This window comes from Paramormyrops kingsleyae, chromosome 13 (genome assembly GCF_048594095.1).
Source record: "Paramormyrops kingsleyae isolate MSU_618 chromosome 13, PKINGS_0.4, whole genome shotgun sequence".
Taxonomy (NCBI): domain Eukaryota; kingdom Metazoa; phylum Chordata; class Actinopteri; order Osteoglossiformes; family Mormyridae; genus Paramormyrops; species Paramormyrops kingsleyae.
The window spans coordinates 9,352,265-9,367,788 of NC_132809.1; the positions used below are offsets into that span (position 1 = coordinate 9,352,265).

The 15,524-nt window shown below is 45.4% G+C and overlaps 1 protein-coding gene across 3 annotated transcripts in view; it reads right to left on the minus strand.

The window, feature by feature from the left end:
* The window catches only part of LOC111848193 (potassium/sodium hyperpolarization-activated cyclic nucleotide-gated channel 3-like), a 47,081-nt gene that overhangs the window by 13,390 nt on the left and 18,167 nt on the right, over positions 1-15,524 (minus strand). For all 3 annotated transcript variants that reach the window (XM_023820003.2, XM_072698135.1, XM_023820006.2), the window contains 3 exons: positions 12,898-13,059; positions 11,056-11,274; positions 238-384 (listed from right to left, as the gene is read on the minus strand). In XM_023820003.2, coding sequence (XP_023675771.1) covers positions 238-384; positions 11,056-11,274; positions 12,898-13,059 — 528 coding nt within the window. The remainder of the gene's footprint in view (positions 1-237; positions 385-11,055; positions 11,275-12,897; positions 13,060-15,524) is intronic.

The window sequence follows — 15,524 nt, forward strand, 5'->3', positions numbered from 1 at the left end:
ATTTCTCTGCTGTTATAACTGCTAGAGGTGCTTACTCTGTTGAATCAAAGATATGACATTCTCTTCCTAATAAAGGTACTCAAATGGTGAACATACTGTAAATTTATTTGTTAGCAAAGAATATTGAGTGTATTTTTAGTAAATATTAAGTGAGTAACATACAAATGTAGAAAATCTCAGTGTGTGCAAAACCTTTTGACTGGCAATGTACATAATTGCTGATTTGTTTATGATCACCTCTCGGAGGGGTTCGTTGAGCTCTCCAAGGATGCTCTCCTCGTCGAACATCTTGCCCTGGTAGCGGTGCTCATAGTAATCGTGGATCCTCTGTCGCATGTCCGCCGGGAGCTTGTGGAAGGACATGTACTGCTCCACTTGTTTGTACTGGAGGACAGACAGGAGAACAGACAAACCCGAGTGGTGTTAGAAGGTCGGGGGAGAGCAGGAACATCATCACAGGAACCCCAGGCTGCACGTAATGTTTTTGTGCTCTTTTTTTTTACTCTCTGAACGCTTTACTGCTGAGAAACACGCCAAACAAGAAGCACGCAGCCAACAACCTGATGTCTCCCAGAATCAAACAACTGCAATGGCATCGAACCAACTGAGATGAGTATCTTCCCAAAAGGTACAACCACACAGCCCCTCATGGACCTAAGATATTAGACCTGTAGTTACATATAAGGCATCATGTTCATTCCAGGATCCATCTGCAACCTCAGCCAAAAATGCTGTCCAGGGTCTTTACATTTTGGGATCATACAGGGATGAAAACTATAGTGAATCACAGAAATAAAGGCATTTCTGCAATGACGCGCAGCAACAGATCCATTCCTGTATAAACCTTGCATTATGCAAAATCACACAATACAACAAACATGGTGGAGGCAGCCTGCTTGTAACCTAACCATAACCTTTATAAGCTCAAACTTCTCTTCGAATGTTATGACTTTTGTTTTTTACCTCATATGCTAAAGCTTGCACCTGTTATTTCTTTACCTGAAATTTCACCAGTACACTCCCAAGATACTTTCTTGTAAATCTGTCACTCATATGTACAGCAGTGGAGTAGATTTTGAAGGGCTTCGTAGGGGTATGTATCTCTCCGTCTCAGAGAATGCAATATGTATCTAGATACAAAAGGATGTAACAATTTGATATGATTCAATTCAGCTATAACTGGATATGTTTTATTTCAATTTACTGAATTGTACCAATGTGTCCTACTTAAATTTTTTTCACAAACCATCCTAGGCTCTTATGTAACTGAAACTAATTGTAAGTTTATCATCCACCCATTTTCTGTACCCGCTTGTGTTTTGCAGGGTCGCGGAGGTCCGGAGCCTATCCTGGACGCTACGAGTGCAGGGCGGGGAACAATCCAGGATGGGGTGCCAACCTGTCACAGATCATAAGGTCTTAACATGAAAAAATATCAGAGTAATATTCAGTAATAGTGACGCAATGTGTGTACCGGTTTGTGACAGCTGGATTGGGTGACTGAATCGTTTTAGTCACAATGTAGAGACTTGGATTGGGTTTTTAATTCAAAGCAGTTTCTTGGAACACTCCTAAAAATTAGCATTTCATTAAAAAAAACCTGTGGTCTAGCTGAGCTAAATGAGCATCAAGCATATACTCCTCCGCAGTCTGACACGTTCAGGCGTGTTACCGTGGCATGCAAAACGGTAAACGCGGTGGGGATGAAATGGCACATAAGCAGACAACTCACCTGTTTACAAATACACAAGATAGTAGAAGTGTCTTTAGATATGGTCTGTTCTGATCCCACAGTGTTACGCGGAATCTTCAGATAAATGAAGTGCTTGGGGTTTAATGCATGCTGCACTCTGTCTGAGGAAAAGGCAAACAGGAGAGAAGCGCTTCCCCTTGGGGCTGTAGGAGGAGACACCACCAGTATGGAGACGAGCTGCTCATTAGCAGGATACACTTGATAGGAGACAAGGTGAACATCACACAGGAGTGACGTGCGGTGACTCGGCTGGCAAAGAAGGGCTTCCACTAATCGGCGACACCCAGGAATGTTCCAGAAACGTTAACGAGGGTCACTGAGTGCAAAACGTACAAGAGGGATTCCAATGATGAAAAAATGTGATGAATGACAACATCTTGAGATTATGGTGGTGAGGACCCATATGTATCTTCCACATTTCAAATCAAGCCTGCAGGTTACATAAGGAGTGAAAGAAACAGCAGAATGATCTTGGACAGTGGAGCTCGTAACTAATGATTCCGACATGGAATGTAATTCCATGGAGGACACGCAGACCGCAGAAAAATAAAAAAACATCCTGAGTAAATACCTCTGCCAGGTCAATCCAGTGGGTGACCCACTTCTGGTGGGCTAGCCGGCTTCACTTTAACCTTGATTTTTTTTTTTTTACGCTGGCAAACTGCCACCAGCATCACAAAAAAGACGAGTGGCATGTTGAGGAGAGGACTGCAGACACAATCTACCAGCCGGTGAAAGTGCTTCATTTTTACCGATGAGCAAACCGTGTTCCGGCTGTTAAATCGCATGCGGCATGATGTTCCGAGCACTTGGAGATGCCGCAGTTACAGGCCGCACCCCCTCGCGGTAATAAACGTCAGCCACTGTGTGTTTTATAGTGCCACCCATCCCATGCTGCCACTGTAAATCGACAAATCTCTCCAGGTCACTGGTCTTATTAATCCAGGGGCTGCTGTGACTTTTAATACCGCAAGTGATGCCCCATCTCCTGCATCTCCCATACAGGCCCAAATGAAAAGCCTCATGAACATTATATCTACCCCAATGTCCTTCCACAGAAGCACGAGCAAGATGCAAAGTACAGTAAGATGATTAAACAGAGCCGCTAGCTCCATAAGGAGCACCCCAGTCCCTGTGACTCCCTCACGGAAAACGTGACCTCCATCCAGGAAAGGGGGTTAGGGGAGAGGAACGGGTGGACCCCCCAAAAGGTGACAAGGAAGGGAAGAGGGTATCAAGTAGTTGCATATTTGACCTCCAGCTACCCTGTTCCCCCCTAGGCAAGTAAAAATACTCACATAAACACATAGGGTGTTGCAGTGGTTAGCACCATTGTCTCACACCTCTGGGACCAGGGTTCAAGTCTCTGCCATGGTGCCACGTGTGGAGATTGCCCCCATGTTCCAAAAATATACTACGATGAATTGGCCTTACCAAATTGTCCGTGAGTGTGCTTGTAGGGTGCCGAGCGTGCAACCTGAAAGTCTGAGGTTCCAATGTGGTGATATGAATTTTGCTGTGTGCCTCTGTGATCAGAAGGATATTGGTTTAAATCCAATGCCTGGCAGAGTGGTGTCACTGTTGGGCCATGAGCAAGGGCCTTAACCCCGAATGCACTGGGGACTGGCTGACCCGGCTCTCGCCATCACACATCACTACCCCCCCCCCCCCAGACCGGGGGCCCTCACTGCAGTGTGTTGCTCACCCTGGCGTAACTGCGCGTCCCTCCCCCAGGAGTCCCCCCCCCCACCCTGCTGAGTCTCAGTGCTTCTCCTTATCGCCTCAGCGGTGATGCTGGTGTACTGCAGCGAGGTGTAGTGCCGGGGGGGGGGGGGGTACAGTGTGATGATACATCGTGTGCCACTAAATGAAGATGCTGAAGAGCTTGAGGTTCAAATGCAGGAAATAGAATTTTTAGCCCCATGCAAGTCAGAAGAAAGCTAGCCCTTACTTTCATGAATTACACTACCTGCATGTGCTATGACTAATCTAGAAAGATGCATTGCAATACAAGAAAAAAACATGAATTTGTTAAACCAAAGAGTTAAACAAAGAACATGAAGAACAAAAAAATCTATATTCACCCCCTGGGCCTCTGTGAAGGGCCTTAGGCTAAGCCTTTGAATCTCTTATCAAGAAGTCTACTTAAACATTCTTCCTGCACTGATCTGAGGGATCATTTGGACATCTGATAATCAACCAAAATACTTTCCCAGAGCCACCGGTGTTTTCCCGGCTACTGGAGGTGTCTGGCAGTCATGTCCGGAGCCAATGTTTTGATCAAAGGGGTCTTCAAAAAGTCCGGGGTTTAGCAAAGCAGCCTCGCCACTCCTCTGACACCTAGAGCCTAAATCCGCTGAGATCCACACAGCCAGTCAGCGATCTGTACTGTCTTCCTTGTTCATTAGGATTCCCACATATCGTGTCGTTAATCTTAGTCTTGGCTTTTTTAATGATCAGTGTTATTCACGGCTCTCCTGTACGGATGAACTGTTGGAAGATGAATGGATGGATGATTCTTGTTTCAGGTTTTGAAATAAATATTTTTTGAGTTTACCCGATACAAACAAAATGTATTATGTGCTAAATCTGAAGAATGTATTTATTTTGCACCATTGATTCTGCTTACTGTTTTTTGCTTATGAGAGGAGTTCATGTTGACAGTATTTTGTTGGTGCTGTTTGCTGGTTTGTCCTCCACACAGGAATGCTAAACCAATGCTTCAGAGTTCTGCTGCTGATGTCCATCTGTATGTATCTCACATTCATCCTGTACTGGAATCATAAAGACACTCACAGGACATACAGGTCTTTACGAAATGCTTGCCCAGACCTACTAAAATATATTCCAGTGTAGTATTATGCAGATGATATATATATACAGTACTGTGCAAAAGTCTTAGGCAGGCAAAGAAAATGTTTAGATTATCCTCGTGTTGGTGTAAAACTATGATATTATGCCTGTCAAAGTGTGTCAGCTTAGCCATTTCAGAACCTCATAATATGCTAATATCATCCCAGTATTTGCAGCGACCGTCCAGTGCAGCCATGTATTTTTTGACTTGGCCACTAGCACAGCTCATACAGCTAGTCAATCTGTCAATGACTTTTTAAACCAATTTATTTAATTATTTAATTGAGCTGTTGGTGAAATTTAACTAAATCATGGAACGGCTGAGGTGCCCCTGAGGAGAGGTTTGGGAACTGAAGCAGTGTTCATCTAGACATCCAACTAGATATCAGTAACTTTTTAGAAAACAGAAGAAATTATTACTAGTTTTTATTGTGTTACTCTTAATTTGCACATGTTCTAATGTTAAATTGTGTTTTTTGTTCTAAGCCAAAGTACACTTGCTGCCCAGATAAACAGCTTTAAACATTTCTATGGACTGCCTAAGACTTTTGCACAGTACTGTATATGCATATATAGTTACGATATCTTGACTTTATATTGAGTAAATGTTTTTCACTTTCAATAAATTATTCAATACATTACATGAGATATTCAACATTTTATTATAAAATAGGCTTTGTGTTAATGATCTTTCGTCCAACTGTAGGCAAAGGAAATTATTCTTAGCATGCTTAAGGTAGGCTAGGCCAGGCTATGATGTTTGTTAGGTTAGGTGTACAGTATTAAAATGCATTTTCACCTTATGATAGGTTTACAGAAAAGTAACTCCATCGTAGCCTGGGAAGAAGCTGGCTGAGTGTGTGTTTGTGTGCGTCTGTTTGTTTACTTATTTATACTCAAGGCAATCTGAGCACTTTCCTGCAACATTCAACCCCACACTGCACTCCTATCCAGTGAGAGTGGTCCCACATCTGAACTGCGAACAGCTTTCAGTCACTGACAGCCCAGCACTCTCCTCCTTCTCCCCCCATTGTGAGCAGATCTCTTTCCCCCAGAATACATTCATCTTGCATCCCTCCCCCCCCCACCTTCCTACTTCACCCACCCTCAGTCCTGACATGGGAGATGAAGTCATGGCAACCCTCCATTGTGCTTGCATGTCCATCCAGTCCATTAATAAGTGTCTCCTGTTGAGGTCAGAGGGCAACAACATCATCTCCTTCACAGCAACAGCTGAAGCCTGGTTCCCGTTCACTTTTACCAGAGCAAAGTTGAAAGTTGTTTTTTTTTTTTTTCCTTCTGCCACATCATTTAAGAACAATCTGCACATTGACGGATTCAATTTTCAGGGTGTTAAACATGGCAATCAGCAATACACCTACGGATAAAGAGATGAACAGATACTAGGCCTGCGAATCCACTGGGCAAACGTAAGCCAGTGTGTCTGTGATCGCCAGCTCCTCTCTGGAGTGCCTGTTGTAGAGATTCAAGTGATTTCTTGCCAATGATGGTGACAAACTGTATTCTAATAGGGTGCGACTGAGAGCCCTCTGCCCCAGGGAAGAGAGAGAGAGTGCTTTCGGATAAAAAAAAATCTGACAGAGAGAAAAGTGGTAGTATTAAGCACAAGAAGTTAATATTTCTGTCCATTTTTGGCTGTACTTGACAAGGTCATGCTTAATTCTGGACTCCAGGTGGCCTAAGGCCACAATAAAGGCAGGAGAATCAGTGCGGCTGACTTATTGACTGGCAACCCTTGTAGGTAATACCGACACTGCAGAAATGAAGCAGAGGGCAGCCCCTAGATTAACGGCATCGTTCAGTCCACTAAAAACAGCAGATAAATCTTTAGCTTGTGATAGAGCTGATCAGTAACTACAGCGTCCTCACTGCTAAAGACCCTGTATTGGATTAGCCATTAAAAGACGGATGGATGAACGGTCAGACAGATGGATGGATGGATGCGTGGATTATTCTTGTTATATTGTTATATAAATCTGAAGAATGTATTTATTTTGCACCATTGATCCTGCTTACTGTCTCTCTAGTTTTTTGCTTATGACAGGAGTTCATGTTGACAGTATTTTGTTGGTGCTGTTTGCTGGTTTGTCCTCCACACAGGAATGCTAAACCAATGCTTCAGAGTTCTGCTGCTGATGTCCATCTGTATGTATCTCACATTCATCCTGTACTGGAATCATAAAGACACTCACAGGACATACAGGTCTTTACGAAATGCTTGCCCTGACCTACTAAAATATATTCCCATGTAGTATGTACTCAAATGTAGGTAAATAGATATATTTTTTATTTGATCTCATCGTAACCTAAGCATTTTCCTGTAGCATTCAAGCCAACACTGCACTCCCATCCAGTGGGAGTAGTCCCACTTGTGAACTGTGAACAGCCTTCTGTTAAAAGACTGAATTGCTGATTTTTTTTCTTTAATTGTGGAATAGTGCTGAAAACTGAGAGTGAAGAAGCCTCAGGGTATCTCCCACATACAATCAGCTTTGGGGCCTCAATTAATTATACCCCTCGGACTTGTGCTTAATTGGAGGGTGTTAATTAAAAAATGGATTAGAAGATAAAAACTCAGGCAGGAGAGAGAGTGCGCTCTGTGCCACATCTACTAGCTGCCAGTACCATGAGGGCTCAGCCGTCCACAGGCTTCCGACGGCCACTACAGGTCCATGTGAGTAGCCTCTGACACTATACCCACCTCCCCCAGAGATGCTGCCATCTACAGGTTTGGAGGTCACTTTGGGTTTCGTTGGCAGGGTTAAGGGGATGGGGAGGTCAGTGAGTTAGGAAATCTGGACTGACCTCCCTTCTACAGCTTTCAGGTGGTGAGCTAATTCTATTGGACTACACCAGAATGAAGGAAGGCGCCATCATCTGATCCGGACTGGACACCGAGGAAGAGTGTGGGAGCAGTGCGTCAAATCGACAGAAACAGAAGTGCCTATGAGCTCTGTCCGCGTGCGAAGGCAAAACTGGGGGGATGTTAAAAATAAAAAGAATAAAAGTTTGGAAGAAAAAGTAGGTTTCGATGGCCGCACCTCCTGCGGCCGCTTGCAACGTGTCTTCCCCGGTGTATCTGAAGGACGATTTTGAGGGGCGTGGTACTACAAGCCTCGGCGTGCCGAGCGTCTGCCGGGAAATTGAAAGGCGTTTGAAAACGTCACACCTTTATATAGAGTAGCCAGTGCCTGCTGCGGAGACCAGTCTCTCACGCAAACAGGATCTCTGTCCTTATGGAGACCTGGTGGAGCTATAGGGGCCTTTGGGAAGGAGGGGGTGATCCGCAAACGTGAACGGCCAATCTGAGAAACAGATGGCTTTGCCGTCTCTGTTTCAGCATTTGTTCGAATGAATTAATAATAATCAATTAGCATTATATAAAGCACATTCACGTCTGCATATTTTATGGGGCATGCATATTTTAAAATCTATTTAAAATCTATACATATTTCATGATTTTAACAACATTACGGCTCCCTTTGATTGGCAGAGGTGGTGATAGTTTGGCAGGTAATGATGTATACACATGCAGGGACATGCCGAAAATCCACATCCTTAAATATTAATGGCACCTTCCGCTGCCACCGGAGGTGTGGAGTCCTGGAGCGCACCGCGTGTTCACACTGCGATGTGGCCGCAGGCCCATGTCACCCTATGGGAAGGCCGCATCCCCGCCAAACTCTCCAGGAAGGTCCCGTCAATGTTTTTTTTTTAGACATGTAGCTCACTAATTGCAATCTTTTCATGCCTTTTTTAGTTTTCATTAGAACGGCGTCTCTAGAAAACAGCTCTTCGAAGGCCCTTAACACCCTAGGCCCGCTAACCAGTCATTAGTCACGCGTGGGTTTCATATTTGCCGCTCGGTCGTTCCTGCGTCACGCTCCCGTCGTGCTTGTTGCCATTTGAGGATGCTAACGTCTCGGCCCTTGGATGTGAAACCTCGCAGCATTACAGACACAGTGCATTAGAGGCGGATTAAAAAGTAGTTTTAGTTCCACTTCAAAGTGCGCTTTGAGACTGCTGACACATACAAAGCAGGGCCGTTTCCTCCTAATTAGTCTCAGCGGCCTTTTTCCATGACATTGTGGGGCAGGGAGCAAAAAACGCAAGGGCTCCACGGCGTCGCGGCGACAGGCGCGTCTAAACTAGCCGAGGGCAAGGAAGCCTGAAAAAAACACCACGTTTTTGAAGAAAGACCTCATTCCTGTTCTTCTCGTCTACTAAATCCAATCATCTGGAGTGCCTGAGAAGCAGGAACCTGGGCGCAATAATTTGCACCCTTCAGCAGACGCGGAAACGACATTTAAGGCGGTGCGTGTTTATCTTCAATAAGTGGGCAAAGCAAATTGATTTTTTTCATTTTATTGGCAACAGATACAGTTGTCTTAATTAATAAATGATATGGAGGTGAGTGCCGTTGTTCCTTTTGATCGCTGATAGGCAGAACCAGCAGGAAAATCTAGCTTTTAATGGTTTTGGTGGGAAGAGCTCCTCCAGGAAAAAAACACCCAAATGAAATCATGGAGAGAACAGCCCACAGTGAGATGTGGCTCTACTGGATATACATGGTATAAAAGTCACCTAATAAATCTCATATTTAGTAATTAGTATTATCCATCCCATCATGTACAGTTTTATTTTAATCATTAACGTAAAGATTCATCACATAAAGTATCCCTCCCAGCTATCTTCTAACCAGCCCGCCGTTGTCAAGCCCTGACTGATTAATTATTCTTCCATGACAGGCTAATGCTCAGCGACTCTATCTTAGGAAGGCTGCCATCTGCTGGCAGAAGCGAACTGCTTAGGAGTACTTTTAAAAAGCTTATCGCTTAGCTTGAGAGTAGGATTAAATATCTGCATGCCCACTCAAGCATTTAAGTCACAACGTTCCACCCTAAGAGAGACAATGCATGTGCCCACTGGTCCGTAGTGCCATGCAGAGATGGCAGATTTTCGTGGGCCTCATATGCTGCTCCCATGGGGGGCACACAGCAGTGGGCACTGGCAAGGTCTGTGCTCCCCCTTGGGGGAGCAGTGCCACAGCAGTGCCATGCAGCAGGCTGGCAGCACAGCTTGCCATCAGCGCCACTGAGACTGCCAGGGACAGCCCAACCCAAAGTGGGGGAGGGGATGGCAGAATCCCCAGCAACGCATCTGGGGCAAGCCTGTGGCACGAGGTGACTGTCAGCTGTCACCCAGCCTGACTTATGGAGTACATCTGCACTCCTGCTGAACCTCGAACAATCGCTAAAAACAATTAACGAGCAAGAGGGGCCCCTTGCGTGCAACACCAGACCGTATTGTCCCCTTGCGCGAGGACCAGAGAGGGTGGTCCAGTGGTACTGCAAATTGTGAGAGGTATTGACATTTGGAGTGTTGTGTTCCACAAGTAGAGGGGGGATTTGGGTCTCATCCTCGTCAATGTCAACCAAGGGCCGCTCCCCCCAGTATTCTGGGGCATGAGTCTCCCAGAGGACACTGGGTTTGGGTCCCAGTATGGCAGGGGTTCATGTCTTCTTGCACGAGGACCAGAGAGGGTGGGCCCCTACAAAGACCAGAGAACGTCATCTAAAGTCCCCAACCCGAGAATGTGAGTGGTTAAAGTCCCCCGTTTCTGGTGGTATTTTATCTATCTATCTATCTATCTATCTACAGTATCTATCTATCTATCTATCATCTATCTATCTATCTATCTATCTATCTATCTATCTATCTATCTATCTATCTATCTATCTGTCTGTCTGTCTGTCTGTCTGTCTGTCTATTTTACTATTTCTCTTTTAAAAATTTTCTGTGCTTATTGTTATACTTAATTCCTTTCTTTTAAATATCTGTAAAGCACTCTGTAAACCCTGTGGTTAAAATAACGCTATATAAATAATGACTGATTGCCTGACTGATTGATATTGCATTGATCCCCTGGTCCGATCCGCCCCTTTCTGGCCGTTCACTTCTGCAGCCACGCTAACACAGAGCTAGCAGCCTGCGCCCACCAAATTGCTTCCAGATAAGGTTTTGAAGAAGGAGAAGAGGTCCCAGCAGCACCAGCTTGTTATCTGTGAATGTCGCAGGGGTCTCAAGGCCCCGTTCGCGTGAGAGCATCTCAAGTACCTTGAGATACTTTATGCATCCAAACCTCAGGACATTCTGTAGTATTAGAGAGTGCTCTTCATACGGTGTAAGCATTCCTGCTCCATGAGCACCTGGTCATTTTCACACTCATGTCAGAAAAACACACTTCACCCTCACTTTTATGACATAATAACAATGTAAATGCACTAAATTGCTTAAAGTGTATTCACCAGCCCCAGGAGGCTCATGGAAAGCATTGCACTGCTGGCTGAAGATGGCAGGATGCTACAGTACACAGCACTGTCCTCATTACCGAGGCCTCCTCACCAAACACACACACGCCGACTCACCTTCTCCTGGTACTGACGGCGGGAGGAGTCCAGAGACTGGATGAGTGCAGTGGCGTGTCCCACAAACATGGCGTAGCAGGTGGCACCCACGATCATGCTGAGGATGGTGAGCCAGACGTCCGTCATGCCCACGGGGGGGTACATGCCGTAGCCGATGCACAGCATGTGGCTCATGGCCTTGAAGAGCGCGTAGGAGTATTGCTGGCCCCAGGTGTCGTTCTGTGACATGAGGGAGGGGTAAGAGAAGGCAAGTGCATGCTGTAGCAACATTGGCATCAAGGGGGGGGGGGTAAGGTGGCCCATCAAGTTGTAGTTAAAGAGACAGGATTGGGGGGGGTGTCAATTATCGAGCCTTGGTGGCCCTCAGTCCGGAAGAGTATCTGGGAGAGAAACCACCCCTTTGTTAGACTATGTATAGTATGGCAGCTGAGTTTTCTCTATATGAATCATCACAGTGGCTTCGGATGTCTCTGGGACGAGGGGTCAGCTGCGCTACGGTGAGCATGGTCATTGGCCCCCGTCTCTCCGATTCTCCCGGCGAGGCTGAATCGATATCGAATTGCTTTCAAGCTACACTTCTACTGCAGGAATAACCAGTTATTAGCGCCTGCGATCGTTTCGAGTAAAAACAATATCTTGACCTGACAAGGTAATGATACGTTTAAGAGCGGGCGACCTTAGCTACGTGAGCATACCGGGTAGCGATTACTATCTGAGCTCCGGCGAGTGGGAAAATGGGTAGTTTGTGGAGCAATTTATCAGATGAGGGCCAATTTGTGCATAAGACAGGCCGTCTCTGTAATAGCCTCCACTCCAGGCAGTTGCTAACCCGATTACCATTTGTACCCATTACACAGATCCAAATGAGCTGTCAGCCTTTTGCACGGCCCTTTTTGTGGGCGCACGCTGACATTTTTTATCCATTTTTTTTGTTTACTTTTTTCATCCTTGGCGCCGTTAAAGGTTGTCATTTGAATTGGACGTGATCGTGTTTGTCATCTTGGGCTCTGGGCCTTCAAAGATGGCAGACGCGTCCTCTTTGATGTGTCAGGATCCCAGTGGGCCTGCCGGTAAGTCCTTATAATAAATGAGGTCTCTGAAGAACCGGCGGTAATTTGTAACGTGCCAGGTTACTGTACGCCGCAGGCAGCTTGCAGGTCCAGTGGTCAGTTATATAACAGACCTGAGATGTCTCTCAGATGGGCAGCATTGCTCCTATGAAATACATCCCGCTATTCACTCCAACAACTGGACAGAACATCATCCAAGCAGATATCTATCTAAGGTGCAAGGTACCTACCTAACCCACTTATGCATAAAAGTCTCACTTTGCAGGCTTCCCCATGAGACAGCCACCCCCCCATATTGGGGGGAGGGTCCATTGGGCACCTGAACGTCTCCACTCGGTTTATTAATTAAAACCCTAAAGGTCATTCTTTTGCATATGTAAACACCACGTCATTATACTGAAAGACAGCTGAAGCTCATCCTCTGTCCCTTACTATACCACATTGACTACATCACTCCATGTTGCATAACCTATGAACCTAAATCAGTACCATGTCATACTACAACAAGTCATATTTGCCTGACAGACATTCAGGGCCGCACAAAAATATGGCTGGGCCCCTGAAATATTAGACACCACCCCCCCCCCCCAAAGAAAAGCTACCATTTATTCACACACTCATGGCTCCCTCTAGTGTGTGGGCCCCCGAAAGTCTTCACCTTTCTCCCCCCTTATGGGCAACCCTGCCTGGAATATATTTACAATATATATATACTGTATAGCACCACAGCTAGGCCTGGGGAGGGCAGGGGACTCGCGGCCTGAGTGCTCACCACCATCTTGTTCTTGGAGACCCAGCAGTCGGCGGGGAAGTCCTGCAGCATGGGCACCAGGAACTGCAGGCAGCCGTCCCAGTGGCACAGCAGCAGCATCATGCCGATGAGGTTGACAATGCGCACCATGGCACTGGCCAGGTCATAGGTCATATGGAAGATCTGTGGGGGAGCAGAAGGGAACACGTTCATACATTGAAACCCGAGGCCATCTGCTCACATGTCCGAAAACATGACACTTCACACATTACATACTTTAACCTCGTGAAATCACAAGACATAATTAGATACATATATGATAGACCCTACAAGCTGCCTGAAATGTAGGTTTTCGTTGTAAAAGGGTGCTTAAGTACCCAGCTGAACCATTAATTTTCCCAGTAGGGCTAATTTAGCCGGCTCTCAGGGCTGGGGTTTTAAGTGGATGAAATGGTACTTTAAAGCTGGCATATGCATTGGGCAGCAACGACTAGGACCCCTGCATTAAAGGGATTTCGAATGGGAATAATTATTTGGTTTTAAGAGAGGAGATAACATTAAGGCAATCGAATAACCTAATGAGAATTCCTAAAATAATAAGCACAGCCCCTTTTCCTGTGCGGCAAGGGGACGGAGGCAGTGTTTGCTTGACCTATGATAAGTGCACTCCTGGGATTCTCCTGGATGCCGGCGACTTGGCGGATTTTAATGGCCTCTGTAATTTAAAGCCGTATAATACCGCTGGGGTCTGCGGCTTGCCCTGTGCCTTCCTTAATTAATACATGCAGCATTTACCACGTCCGGGCTGAAAACGTGACGACGGGGCCGCTGTAGAAGGGCCGCAGGAAGACGCAGGGGCACCGGCCGGTATGCAGCCCCGGCAAACGAGCAAACTGCAGGCGTGGCTCTGTCAGAACTGTCCCTCAATAACATAAAAATTCATAGAACAGGTCATGGCACAGGGGTAAACAGCACTTTCCATTGGGATCAGGCTTCTTTCTATGGGGATGCAGAATGCAGGGCTCACTCACGGATAGAAAGTTAGCTCTCAGATGAGATTAGGAGAAGTGGCGAGCTTCCCAGGAAGGTTTAGCTGAAATCCCAAACCGTGCGCCCCTTCAGGCTCCTTTTCAAAGCCCTCGCTCCTCAGCACACTTCTGCAGCCCAAGGAGACCCTCCTTCCTTGGCTGGGCTCTCCCTCATCTGCCAAGGCATCTGCCTCCTCCTGCAGATCTCCCCATGAATCACGATCCCCGACCGCAGTAAAGGGAATTACAAATACCTTATGAACAAGTAATATCTTCTGGATTTCATTTGTGTCACTGTATATTTAGGATTGAATTAACACCCGGCAATAACAGAATCAAAATTAGCCAATTTTATTTGAAGGAACTACAGTATGCTGCTATTACAACAGAGAAGCAAGGTTTCATTCCACTTACATGACTCTTTCCTCTGTTTCTGAGGTTTTAATTTATTTCATCGACGGGGATGTCACCGGGAGAATGATAGAGGTAGAGATAGTTCAATTTTGCTTCTCACAGGATGGAAACATACTGGTCTTTTCTGTGACTTTAAATTAATTCAGAGAAATGTTATATTTCTTGAATACCAATGACTATTTGCCTAGATAATGGTCAATTGCTTAGCAACAACTGACAACAGACAAAACCGATAGCACTGAAAATAACATTGCGACCAAAGCCTCTCAGAACTTAATTTCATCTCCTGAAATTAGATCGGAGTGCACATAGGAAGGTCTAGGTCAGAGTTTCTAACAGATGCAGAAAATAATTAAATAAACGCCACTCAGTTTAATCATGACTGGTTCGTCAATCAAGCGTGGAACTATCCAAAGATTACACATTACTGTCCATGCTTTCCTGTTTCGGTCTCTCTATCTTATTGACATCATTAGCAACATAACACGTAGGAGAGGATGTCCTACTTTATGCAAATCTATGCAGGTGATGAAATCATTTACACGCCGAAAGATTTAAGAAGATGCAACAAATAAAACCTTCTAAAAAAAATTCTAAAAATCAGCAGTACATACTGAATGGATTATATTATTATAAGATTGGTCAAATGCATTTTAGAATCCAGACAGCTTGAAAAAGCAGCGACGGTTAACAAGCCCTGGTTATTACCTCTAACCCTCTGGCTCATCATCTCTTGTTTTCCATCACACACCCGCACACACCTGCACAGGGCCTAGATGGGTCTGGATGGATCGCTGCCGCTCGCTGATACTATCATAACCCTGGCAGAATCTGTAGCCAAGTAAACAGAGCTGTTTTACAGATGAGGCGCTGAGGTGCACTCCGCTAACCAGGAGCTGCCCGGTAACTGCCAGAGTGCCTTTCCGTACCAGTGATGACCTAGGAGGTTCATTCTTAACCCACTGTCTACATGACATATATTTATGGAGTCTAATGTACATCTGTTGTGGTCATTTTTTCTTTCTTGCTGCGTTTCTACAGACATTTACTTGCATATGTACTGCCACCGTGAATATAATTTATTCACAATGAGTAATGAATGAATTTTCTCACCATTCCTTTAACAGACTCACAAACGAAACCCGTTTAGGCTGGTAGGTGCAAGCGAGACACGCATGTGGTTTCTCTCCATCACCATCCTCAACT